Source organism: Lissotriton vulgaris, chromosome 2_2 (assembly GCF_964263255.1).
Source record: "Lissotriton vulgaris chromosome 2_2, aLisVul1.2, whole genome shotgun sequence".
In the NCBI taxonomy this organism is placed as follows: Eukaryota; Metazoa; Chordata; class Amphibia; order Caudata; family Salamandridae; genus Lissotriton; species Lissotriton vulgaris.
Window position 1 is genome coordinate 309,850,424 of NC_141688.1, and position 12,856 is coordinate 309,863,279.

A 12,856-nucleotide genomic window follows, 5' to 3' on the forward strand; every position below is an offset into this window, starting at 1 on the left:
GCAGGGGCATACTATGGCATAGATTGCGTATCTTGGTTTACAGTTTGTAAAGTCATCATGGCGCCAATGCTTTTTGCCGTCTGTGAAATGTGTTCCTTCCATTGTTAAGCTGCACACCGAGCAAGTGCCACATTTATGGTGTCCCTTCACTGGGCTCATATTGAACAGTGTACTCTGTGTTTCTTTTTTGATTGGGGGGCGTGTGGAAGAGATCTGCTGGCCACGCTTCAATTCTTTTTCAGCGCGAACAGTGGTTTACCAATCTCAGGAATGACTTCTTCTACTAGATGCCAATTATTCCGGATAATTTTCTGCACTGGGTTTGTATGGGGTCCAAAGGTGGATACACACACCATGCGTTCTGTAGGTACTTTCTTTCTCTTCTGTAGAAGATGCTCTCTGGGTGTCCATCTTGCCCTCTTCATAGAATGTTTTAAGAGCTTACTAGGATATCCTCTTTCTTTCAGCTTTTGCACCAGTGCATCACCATGGGTGACAAAATCTTCCGTTCTTGAACAATTCCTCCTAACCCTGAGGAATTGTCCGTAGGGGAGGTTATTCTTGAGGCTCTTTGGATGGTAGCTTCCGTAATGTAGGGCGTTATTTTTATCAGTTTTCATCTGAAACAGAGATGACATGAGGCCTTCGGGAGTGGATTTGATCTCAACGTCCAAAAACGGCATGGTTTTGGAATCGCATGCCAGGCTGAATTTTATGTCCGGATTACGGTTGTTCAACCAGTCGTGAAATTCTTCCAGAGACTGTGGTGTACCGTTCCAGATACACCACACATCATCTATATGAGCCATTGTCGGATGTGAGCTTTGTATGGGTTATTATTGTACACGAATTTTTCTTCGTACTGGGCCATGTATAATATTGCCATCTCCGGTGCGAAGGGACAGCCCATCGCTGAGCCCTTAATTTGCAAAAACATCTCATCCTCAAACACAAAGAAGTTCTTTTTTAAAGCCAATGATGCAAATTTGGCAATCAGCTCAGTGGGTATTCTGTGGGGACGGGGTCTCGTGTCCAGATACATTTCGATTACATCCACTCCATCTTGCTGTGGGATTTGGGTATATAAGGATGTAACGTCCATTGTGACCAAAAGTTGTGAGGTGGGGTCGAACTCCAAGCCTTCCACCTTGTTTATAAATTCCATTGTATCTCGAAGGTACGAGGGTACTTCAACAACAAATTCTTTCAGAAACACATCAACAAACTTGGAAATCGGCTCCAACACCGAGTCACATCCCGACACGATAGGTCGGCCTGGCGGTGTGTTGGGGTCTTTATGTATTTTTGGGAGAAAGTATAGATGGGGTACCTGGGGGAATCGTTTGACCAAGAATTCTGCTTCCTTCGGGCACAGTGTGAGGGAAGCTTGCATTCCTGATGGCTTCTAATCATGCTGCGTCTGTTTGCTAGACCACAGTGTGAGGGAAGCACATTCCTGACGGACAGTTCTAGTTTACCTGTTCTTTATCCCTCATTGTAGGGGGATGTTTGCACTGCGTCTAACCATGCTAGGCCACTGTGTGAGGGAAGCTTGCACTGATGCCCTTTTCATTTTATCGACACTTTCTGACACTTTCTAATGGATGCTTCCGCTGCCGATGTCCATGCCATTCCTGCTTGCCGTGTCACTGTGTGAGGGAAGCTTTCACTGATCTGGCCTCTGCTGTGAAGGTTCTTTGGAGGAAACAGGAACTACAGCAGGAAATGAAATTGTCTACATCTAAAGGAAGCTTGCGCTGCAGCTGCACAGGATGTACATGGTTTGCATTTCTGATGGAAGCCTCTGCTGGAGCTGCCTAGGTTTTTATTGGTTTGTATGTTTGAGGGAAGCTTGCAATGCTGCTACCCAGAATGCAACTGTCCAGAGAGTTTGAGGGAAGCTTGCAATGCTGCTACCCAGAATGCAACTGTCCAGTGTGTCTGAGGGAAGCTTGTGCTGCTGGTGCCCAGGATGCCGGTCGGCCCCCCGTAAGAAGAAGCAGCAGTGCTTCGCAATTACGTGCCTCCCCCCGGGGGCTGCTCTGACAAATTGCCAGGCGGCTTTGGGTTCCCAGTCCAGCCCTGGTGTGATCCCACACAATGCGTAGCCACCTGCAGGGTGCAGCCTCTCATCCTGAAAGGAGCATGTGTCACAATCACATGTGGTGTTGCAGGCACTCCTGGGTGTTGAGTTAGCATGTGTTGTATCTGTGACTGTAGGTCTGCGGCTCCCCGTGGCACACGCATTGGGCCCTGTGAGAGGGCGGCCCCTTTAGTGCCGCATTGGACACCTCCCCACGCCCTCTGGGAGTCCCCTCTACATCCGGCGTCTCTGTGGTGTCATTTCTGTGGTGCAGTGGGCTATGGGACAGCTACTTACCGGCCTCATCCACTGACCACCCTCTTTGTTTACCACTGGAGTTACAGGATGATCCGGAGGCTGATTGGTATGAGGGGTTTACAGCAGAGTACAAAGTTCCCCGGGGAGAGTGCTACAGAGTGCAGAAGAAAGTTGATGTCACACGTCAAGGGACTAGAAGGGTTCCCTAGTCGGAACTTAGAGAGCCTCATACACCCAGAGTATTAGGTGTGAAACACACCCTGACTGAAGGGTGTCCAGTATCATCATTGACTCACTGCCCCTCGACAGACCGGCACTGCAATGTCTGACGGAGTACCCAAGGGCACTCTTTTGGCGGGGTTCTTTTGTTCCTTGCCGATGGTGGGTGTGAGTGAGGATGGAGGAAAGTGTAGTCGATGCAAAAGTGAGTGAATGTTAAAAACGGTAATTAGTCCACAATGACTTTTATTGACGTGGCTGATTCCCTGATTAAAAGGGGTGAGGGGGGAGCTAGAGACCGTATAGGTATACAGAAAACTAACTCAACCCCCTGGTGTGGTCAACATGTTTCTCGCCAACCGGCGATTTGTCAGGACCTCAACAAAGTACTACACAAGAAGAAAACAAGAGAATAGGTGCTCATTCATGTAGTAAAAAGCAAATACAACCTCTCTGGGTCGGAGTAAAAGAGGGCAACGGGGTCCTGCTCTAATTAGGCGACCCTAAGGGAAATTGACATGGGCCTCGCAGCATACTCCCGTGAGGCCAGCGCTGTCTGATGGATGAACCTTTGTACAGCTGCTGGATTGCCGGGACACCTACCCCTCACGCTCACGGCACCTGGTCAGGGTGAAGAAAAAACCAAATTGGTATGAGGTGTACCATTTCAGGACCACCACAGGGGTGCATTATGTAAAAATCCCAAAAGTCTTTACGGCAGGACCCTGGTTAAAAGCGGTGGTGCCCTGCTAGTCCATCTTGCGGTTGTAAGTTTGAGCCACCAGGGGCTTGCCTGGATACATTCATGGGCCGGTGGTCCATGGTATTTAGGGGGATAGACCCCACATGAATGGTAGCACCGCTTGGGTTGGTCGCGGTGCAGTTTGGCTCATCAGGCGCACAGGGCAGCTTAGGTGCGTCACCGCTGCCTGCCCTTGGATCGCTTGTAAGTTAACCCACCGAGTTGGCATACTCCTTGAATGTCATAAAACTGCAGTAAACTGCTTCCCAACAAAATTTTGTGTTGACTGATTATTGTGCGCAGCCCAAGGTCTGGCAAAGCAGGGCGCAGCTGGTGACGCCAGCGTGAGCTGAGGCCAGCCTGACCCCAGGTGGTGGCTGGATGCAAAGCTGCCAGCACCATGGGGGGTTTAGCCCGCGCGGAAGGAGTTAACGTTTTACAAGTGTCCCCTCGTGGACCAGCTCGTGTCTTCTCGGAGGGTAAACCGTGAGGGGGCTTGTGCTGGACAGGGCAGGGCTTTCTCCTGGCAGAGAAATGTCCCCTGGACTGAGGTTTTCTGGCAGAGTGAAGTCCCCTGCGGTGCCAGGAGCGGACGGGTCCGGAGAGGAGGGCGGCTTTTGTCTGTCTGTCTGTCCGATGCCCTGGAGTCTGGAAGGTTCCTTTGATGGGAGGCCGCTTCCTTCCTGCCTGTTGGTGGCATCTGTCTCCATGCTGATGATTTTGGCACATGGAGGTTGGCACGCGCACAGTGCCAGGGCTGTGGGCTGCATATGACATCACACATGTCAAGTGAATGAGAGAACATGTCACTCAGTGAATGCTTGGCCATCCGTGCGAGAGTGCGTCTCGCGCACACAGTACAAGCCAGCCCCCTTTTCCCGACGCCTCCACCCCCCTTCCCGATGCCCCTCCAAGGTGTCCTGTGAGCTCTACCTGCTCGCAACGCAGGGCTCCCGTCATGGCGATGCAGGTGGGTGTCACCTCACTGATGCTGACCCAGGAAGCTGGGGTGCTCAAGGCCCTCACCCCAAAGTCACAGGAGCTGCTGGTCCAAGGCAACTGCACACTGTCTGCTGTCTCAGGACTCAGAGCCCACACTTGCGCTTCGACGCCTCGTCAGGGGTAGTAGACGCTATATCAATGCAAGTACGATCAGGGCTCCAGTCAGGGGTACACGCAGGTACAGGGCGTCCCCCCATTCTTTTCACTGGGTGGACGCTGTCCCCCCTGCCAAGAAGCTTGGCGCCACAGAAATATGCTGAATGAAAGTGTCCCGGTGTCATATTCAGACACCGGGACACGATTAGCACGTGACGTCATGGGGTCATTTGCATATTGTCAGTCCCCCACTTCTTTTTATAGGACTTGTGCCCTGAGTCGATACAGCACTTGTCACTATGAGAATACTTGAAGGAAGGCACTTTACGAGGGGTGGCCTGGGGGCGAGCCAGTCTCGGCGCTCAGCCCTACCGCCCGAACCCCAAAGAGATATTGTGGGATTTGAGATGCTTCAGAAAGCACTGAGAGCGACCCTTGATCCTGTTTACAGGTAGGCCGCTCCCCACGCCGCACAGCACCACCTGTGCGACCGTGCCCCAAGCCCCGCTGCTGCCGCTGCTGGTAGTTCAAGGCTGCGCTCGTATTCCTGCCTCTGCTCGGTTTGTACGTAACTGTATTTCACCTTTTGTTCTGCTTGTTGGTTATATGTAATTTGCATTTCACCTTCTGTTTTTGACTTTTTGTTCTGTTTTACACCTGTTTTTACTGCTTTGTCTCCTTTTCCCTTCTGTAACCCGCACTTCCCTCCGTTTCCCGCCGCTGCATCCCCTGCGGCCCGCCCCCTGCTTGCCCATTCGCCGCCCCACTCCCACCTCCCAGCTGCTCCTCCCTCTCACCTCCCATTATATGGCGGCCGCTGCACGGCTGTGCATTGGCCGCAGGCAGCGGACGCGCCTAAGACAAGCTCGTCTGCACCCTTCCGCACCTGGACCACGCCCAGCGCCAGAGCCCCTGGCCCCCGTGAATGCCACGACGCCCGACACCGCTAGGATGCCAGCACCCTCCACCCACTCAACACCGGACGATCTCCCAACTGCGCCATGACCGCCCCAAAGCGCACCCAAGGACCCTTGTCTTGCTAGAAGTGCAGCTTCACCAGCATCCAACCCGCCAATCCACCCACCAAGAAAGGACGCAACCACCTCAGATGCATTTTACTCAACACCCGCTCCACCCGCAAACATGCCGTGAAACTCTGGGACCTTCTCAACTCCACCTCCCCAGATGTCGCCTCCCCGATGGAGACCTGGATGAACCCCTCCAGGGCACCCGACATCGTCATAGCCATACTTGACGGCTACAAGATCACCCGCAGGGACCGCACCAACGGAACTGGAGGAGGAATCGCCATTGTCCACAGTAACACTCTCAGAGTCTCGACCAGCACCGACGACACCCCCAGCACTGCTGAACACCTGCACTTCCAGATCCACACCGACCCCAGCACCACCCTCAGAGGAATCCTCATCTACAGACTTCCCCAGACCCGGCCACAGTTCAGCGACTCCATCACCGACTTTGTCAACACACACGCCCTCGCCTCAACAGACTACATCCTCCTCGGGGACCTGAACTTCCACCTCAAGAACAACTCCACCAACTTGATTGACAACCTCTGACTCAGACAGCTCGTTACAACACCCACCCACTCTGCCGACCACACGCTTGACCCCATCTTCTCCACAAGCCCCCACGTCTCCTTCAGCCACTCCACCGAACTCCATTGGACCAACCATCGCTGCATCCACTTCACCTTCCAGAAACCCACTACACACCACCGCACCCAACGGGTCCCTCGCCTCTGCTGGAGAAAAGTCACTGATGTCAAGCTCAACACCACCTTCGCCCGAAGCTCACCCATAGATTCCATAGATTCCACCGACCTCGACACCGCCGCCCGCAACCTCAGACAATGGATCGATGATTGTGCCAACACTCTTGCCCAATCAAGAAACCCTCCAAAAGACACACCAACAAGAAAGCCAGCTGGTTCATCGAGGACCTCCAGGCCTCCAAGCAAACCTGCCGAAAACTAGAGAAGAAATGGCACCGCCAACAGACACTGGACAGCTACGCAGCCCACAAGAACGCCACCCACAGACACCATCACCTAATCAGATCCGCCGAAAAGACTTCCTTCAAAGACCGCCTAGACGACAACGCACACAACAGCAAGGAGCTCTTCAACATCGTGAAGGAACTCTCCAACACCAACAACATCCCACCCTCGCAAGGCCTATGAGACGCCTTTGCCACCTTCTTCCATCTCAAGATCGCAGACATCCACGACAGCTTCAACACCATGACCCCCCCCCCCCGACAGCCACCGAGAGACCACCCAGCCCCACGGCCACACCAACCACCTGCTCACCTGGACCAACATAAACGATGACGACACCATCAAAATCATGAACAACATCCACTCCGGCTCTCCGTCCGACCCATGCCCACACCACATCTTCAACAAAGCCAGCACCACCATCGCACCCCATCTCCGCAAGGCCATCAACATCTCCTTCGAGACCCGCAACCTTTCCAGACAGCTGGAAGCACTCTGAGATCAACGCCTTACTCAAAAAACCCAAGGCTGATCCAAAGGACCTCAAGAACTGCCGACCCATTTCCCTGCTCCCGTTTCCAGTGAAGGTCATCGAGAAGACCGTCAACAGACAACTGACCCGCTACCTCGAGGAGAACAGCATCCTGGACCCGTCCCAGTCCAGGTTCTGCAGCAACCACAGCACCAAAACTGCCCTCATCACCGCCACTGATAAAATCAGGGCCCTGCTGGACAACGACGAAACCGTGGCCCTCATCCTCCTGGACCTGTCAGCTGCCTTCAACACCGCCTGCCACCGCACCCTACGCACACGCCTCCACGACGCTGGGATCCGAGACAAGGCTCTGGAATGGACCAGGTCCTTCCTCTCCAACAGAACCCTGAGCGTCCGCCACCCCCTTTCCATTCCGAAGCCACCAGATCATCTGCGGCGTACCCCAGAGTTCATCCCTCACCCCGACTTTGTTCATCATCTACATGGCACCGCTCGGCCACGTCGCCCGACCTCACGACCTCAGCATCATCTTCTGTGCCAACGACACCCAGCTGATCCTCTCCCTCACCAAGGAAACCCCCTCGCCGCCAAAACCAACCTCCACGAAGGAATGAAAGCCATCGCTGAGTGGATGAAGAACACTGGTCTGAAGCTGAACTTGGACAAGACAGAAGTCCTCATCCTCGGCTCCACTCACTCGGCCTGGGACGACTTCTGGTGGGCGACCACACTGGAAGCAGCACCATCACCCACCAACCACGCACGGAACCTGGGGTTCATCCTCGACTCAACAGCCTCCATGACCAAGCAAGTCAACGCCGTCTCATCCTCCTGCTTCAACACCCTCCGCATGCTCCGCAAGATCTATAGATGGATCCCGACCGTACAAGAAGAACGGTCACCCAGGCCCTCGTCAGCAGCAGACTGGACTACGGCAATGCCATCTACGCAGGAGCCTCGGCCAAACTCCTGAAACGACTAAAATGCATACAAAACGCCTCTGCGTGCTTGATCCTCGACCCCCCCCCCCGCCGCAGCCACATCACACCCCACCTTAGAAACCTGCACTGGCTCCCTGGCTCCCCGTCAACAAGAGGATCATCTTCAAGCTTCTCACCCACGCTCACAAAGCACTCCACAACACCGGACCAGCCTACCTCAACAGACGCTTCACCTTCTACACCCCCAACCGCCAGCTCCGCTCCGCCGACCACACCTTTGCCGCCGTTCCCCCGCATCCGAAGAGCGACCTCTCTCCCACCTCGCCGCCAAGACCTGCAACACCCTCCTACAGCAGACCCAGGACCTACTAACCTTCAGAAGACTGCTCAAGACCTGGCGATTCAAGCAGTAGCATCTTCCCTCGGCAACCCCCCCCCCCCCCCCCCCCCCGCCCCCCAGCGCCTTGAGACCCTCACGGGTGACTAGTGCGCTTTACAAATGTTCTGAGTGGTTGATGGCTCTGTGGAACCCTAGGATCTGTGGCACAACGTTCTGACATTCGTGGGTTCGTGGTAGGGTCACCCTACGCACCCATCAGCAGTCCTCCTTCGAGTGAGCAGGGAATGTGAGGTTTATGGGGGGCGCCTGTGAATATTCATTATAATCCCCCTATCCCTCCCGGAGTGGCCCTGTAGAGCTGTCCAGGGTCCACATAAAACACCCTCGTGACCGTGTCTTCACACGCACCAAGAATGCACCAATAAAAGTGTTGGAGCTGGCACAGGGGAGGCTCGTGAGTCCGTTTCACCGCTGAGCATGAAGAGAGTGCCACATGAAAGGCCTGACACACGTTCTGTTTCTATGCGCGCAACACCCATGTTTACAACTTTAAACAAAAGTTCTATTTTTCACTTTCACGTGGTAGCCAGTCAGACGGATTTTTTTAGTATATTTTGTTGTAACAAAGTACATTAAAATTTCAAAACATTGTGATCGTAATGCGACGGAATGTGTGGCATATTCTATCATGTGCCTGTCCTTGCCGCATAACTCAGTCAACCAAGTCATTCCTAAAATTCCACATATTTCCAGTGCGCGTGCTCTCTCCGCCCGTCTGCCTGGCTGTGCCTGGCTGTCCATGGCTTGGCGTCTCCCAACCAATACCTGGCAGTGCCCGCAGCTCTGGTCTCCACCTGCACCGCTGACGTCACACATCTCTCATCCTCTCTCTTGCAGAGCCCGCCTCTCTCTGGCATAGCCTCTTCTCGTCTGTGACTGTCTCATAGCTCTGACTGTGTGATGCTCTCCGTGGCAGCACCTGTCTCACCGTCTGCGCCTGGCAGTGCCCGCACCTCTTGCCTCCCAGGACCGCTCACATCTCTCAGCCTCTTTTTTGCTGTGCCTGTCTGCCTCTCTCTTGCTGTGCCTGCCCCTGTCTCTCTGGCGTTGCCTCTTCTTGTCTGTGAATGTCTCATATCTCTGACTGTCTGATGCTCTCCGTGCCAGCACCTGTCTCACCGTCTGCGCCTGGCAGTGCCCGCACCTCTTACCTCGCAGGACCGCTGGCATCTCTCAGCCTCTCTCTTGCTGTGCCTATCTGCCTCTCTCTGGCCTTGCCTCCTCTTCTCCGAGGCTGTCTCGTTTCTTCAACTCTGACGATATGAGGCTGTCCCTGGCAGTACCGGGGTCACTCCCTGCACCTGACAGTGCCCTCTGCCCTTTGCTCCCTCGGGACTGGCGACCCTGCACCCTCTCTTACTGTGTCTGCTTGCCTCGGCTTTGCCTCTCCTTGCCCGTGACCGCTGACACTGTCCCTCCCCCTGGCACTCCTTAGCTCCCTCTGGCAGTCTCAGGCTCCCTCTGGCAGTCCCTAGCTCCCTCTGGCAGTCTCTGGCTCCCCCTGGCTGTCCTTAGCTCCCTCTGGCAGTCCCTAGCTCCCTCTGGCTGTCTCTGGCAGTCAATGCCTGTGTCTGGCTGTCCCAGTCTCCCTCTGCCTCCCCCCCCCCCCATGTCCCTGCCTGCCCCCCTGCACTCTCTGTGACCGCTGCCTCCATGCATCTTTAATGCCCTCTCTGCAGTGAGAACGGGCTGCCGGGCCGGAGTGTGAGCAGAGCTGCCTGTGGGCACTGCCAGCATCTCTGCCACCCGCCGAGGGGGTGGGCAGGGCTAGCTAACATGATACCCTAGCAGAGGCGGAACCCCTCCCCCCACCCCCACTCCCAAGAGAAAATAGACAACAGCGCTCTGTTCCCAGACAGGACCGACAGCGCCTCTTGTGGAGGGGCAGGGGTGGGCTGAGGAGGGTCCAGCCCCGATACCACCCAGTGCCCTGCACCCAGCCCCTCCTGCATGCCACCATCATGCGCCACCTATGGGGCGACGGGGCAGGTACGGTGACCCCCCCCCCCCCCCCACACCGAGTTGTGCCTAGGACTTTACTATCCTCCCCGCCCCCCCCCCCCCCCCCTCTCAGATCTGGGCGAGCTTTGTATGGAGGACCTCGGGCGTCACTACCGGTGCCACCAGGGTGGGATGGTGGGGCTGGGGTGGAGACCTGACAAACCCTTCCCACGCAGACTTAACGACCCCCCCCCCCCCACCGTCTGCTGCCAGTCACTTATGTGACCCAAGACCCCTGACAACACACCACCATGTGCGCCGCTGCCTTTTAGCTCGGCAAACATACATACATATATACATGCATGCATAGATACATACAACCATACATTAATGCATGCATACATACATTAATACATACAACATACAAACACACAACATGCACGATCCCCAGAGTTTCACCCCACCGATGGCCTGTAGTATACTATCCAGCCCCAGTCCCAAGCGTTTCGCCATGCCCCCCCCCCCCCCCGCCCCACCAGTCCTGCACCCTAGCACCGGCCTGCATCGGACCTGATCCAGTGCCCGTTACTGCACCGGCCCCGGTTCTACAGTCAGCCCCCACCCTGCACCCGCCCCGCCCTGCATCATACCTGAACCTGCTACCGGTTCTGCACCGGCCCCCAGCCTGCACCATGACGCCCCCACCCTGCATCATGACCTGAACCTACTGCGGGTTCTGCACCGGCCCCGGCCTGCATCGGACCCGCTCTCAGTGCCAGCCGGCCCTGCACTCAGCCCCCGCCCTGCTGCACCAGCCCCCGGCCTGCATCGGACCTGCTCCCTGTGCCAGGCCGCCCTGCACTCAGCCTTCCCTCCCTCCCCCTCCCGGCGCTCCACGGCCCTCCCCGCTCGCCGCTCCCGGCTCCCCTGCACACACGCCCTGTGAGCGCCGCAGCAGGTCCCAGGGGCGCCTCCGCCTGGCACCGCCCCCCCCCCTCCCATGCACCTGGAGATGGAGCCGGGCGAGGACGAGGAGGGCTGGCTGGAGGACCAGTGGGAGAGATGGTAGGGGGGTACTGGGGTCTGTGGGGGGGAGGTGCGATGGGGGGCACCGGGGAGGAGCGGGTGGAGGCGGTAGGAGGGAAGGTGTAATGGGGTCTGAGGTGGGCTGTGTGGAGGTGGTGACCGCGCATGGGGGGGGGGGGCAGGTGTAGGTGGTAGGAGGCTGGGGTTTCTAGGCTCTGTGGGGACCCTAAGAGGGATGGTCGGTGGGGAGGGGGTTACTGGGTTGGGGTAGACGGTAAGGGGTGGGGGCACTGCACTGGGAGTGGTGGGGGAGGTGGGGGGTGGGGGCTGTCCTAGGACAGTAGACGGGGAGTCGTACTGTGGGTTCAGGGGTGGCCCGAGCGATGAGGGGGTCTCTTGTGGCCTGAGTAGGATGAAGGTCTGAGGTAGGCTCGGGAGAGCATCTGAGGATCAGGGGTGAGAGGGTGACGGGCGGGGGGTGGAGGGGGGGGTCTGACGTGGGCTGCGATAAACAGTAGTTGAGCGTCATCATTAACTTAACGGTGGGGGGTGGGGGGGGGGTCAGCAGCGCCCACAAACAACTCAACCCTGGGGTTTCATATATAAGAGGAGGTCAGATTATGCGAACCCTGATAGCCCCCACCAAGTTTAGGAGGGGGTCGGCGTTTGCTTTATGTCCCCGGAGTCACGCCTTTTTGGGGGGGCTGAGGATGTACCTGGTTTCAGGGGGTGCACGAGCCTCCATGGAATGTCTAGAGATGGGGGCGTCACCCATACCTTCCTCGAGGAGGAGAGGTAAAAATAAGGGTCACGGGGTCACCGCCCCCCCCCCCCCCCCCCTCAACTCTCAGCATCCTCATGGAGGGGCAGCTTTGAGGTTCGCTCCTTATTTTAACAAAATGCGATCGCGAGCTGCACTTTGTAGTTTCAAACTCATTCTGTTTATAAATATACAGATATTCGTTATTTCTGCTTTAAAATGTACATATTCTTATGGCTATATCATTCTATGTTTAACATGTATATAGGTGACTGCATGAATAGGGAAACCTTTTAACATAACTGTTTAGAATTGTTTCAATATTGAATTACAAAAATATATAAAAACAAATATATTTACTCAAAGTACGGCAACACTTGAAAGTCTGAGTTTATCTATCTATCTATCTATCTATCTATCTATCTATCTATCTATCTATCTATCTATCTATCTATCTATCTATCTCTCTGTACCTATATACCTTCCATGTACCTATGTATCTTTATATTTATTACTTTACTTCTAATTCAGCATCTCCATACCCGATTTCTCACTCTATACCTCTCTCAATATATTATTTATCTCCACTCTGACTCATCCCGTACCCCATTCTAATACTATGATCCCCAAAATAACCTTTTTCAGACTCTTCCCTCCTTGCCTCATCTCGTACCTCTTTTACTACTCAGATCTCCAAAACAAGCCTTTCTAAACCCTTCCCTCTGACTCTACCCCCTCCATCTCCCCTTTACTCCCCCCCCCCCGCCCCCACTAAGAACTCCCCAAAAACCTTTCTAGACCCTTCCCTCTTCCCTCCCTCCACTATTCCTTTTCAATCCAAATAACAGACTCACGTGTCCACATCTCAAATT

General features: G+C 55.1%; 1 protein-coding gene across 3 annotated transcripts in view; it reads left to right on the plus strand.

Annotated features, from left to right (window-relative positions):
• MAPK8IP1 (mitogen-activated protein kinase 8 interacting protein 1) overlaps positions 1-12,856 on the plus strand; it is a 396,070-nt gene that overhangs the window by 98,150 nt on the left and 285,064 nt on the right. Inside the window, exon 1 of one of the 3 annotated variants that reach the window (XM_086959645.1) lies at positions 10,130-10,246. The exons of 1 other annotated variant lie outside the window; for it this stretch is intronic. In XM_086959645.1, the coding sequence (XP_086815771.1) occupies positions 10,230-10,246 (17 nt within the window). In that variant the 5' untranslated portion in view covers positions 10,130-10,229. Of the gene's footprint in view, positions 1-10,129; positions 10,247-10,759; positions 11,264-12,856 lie in introns of those variants that run through there. One more of the 3 variants, XM_086959642.1, reaches the window with a different exon arrangement.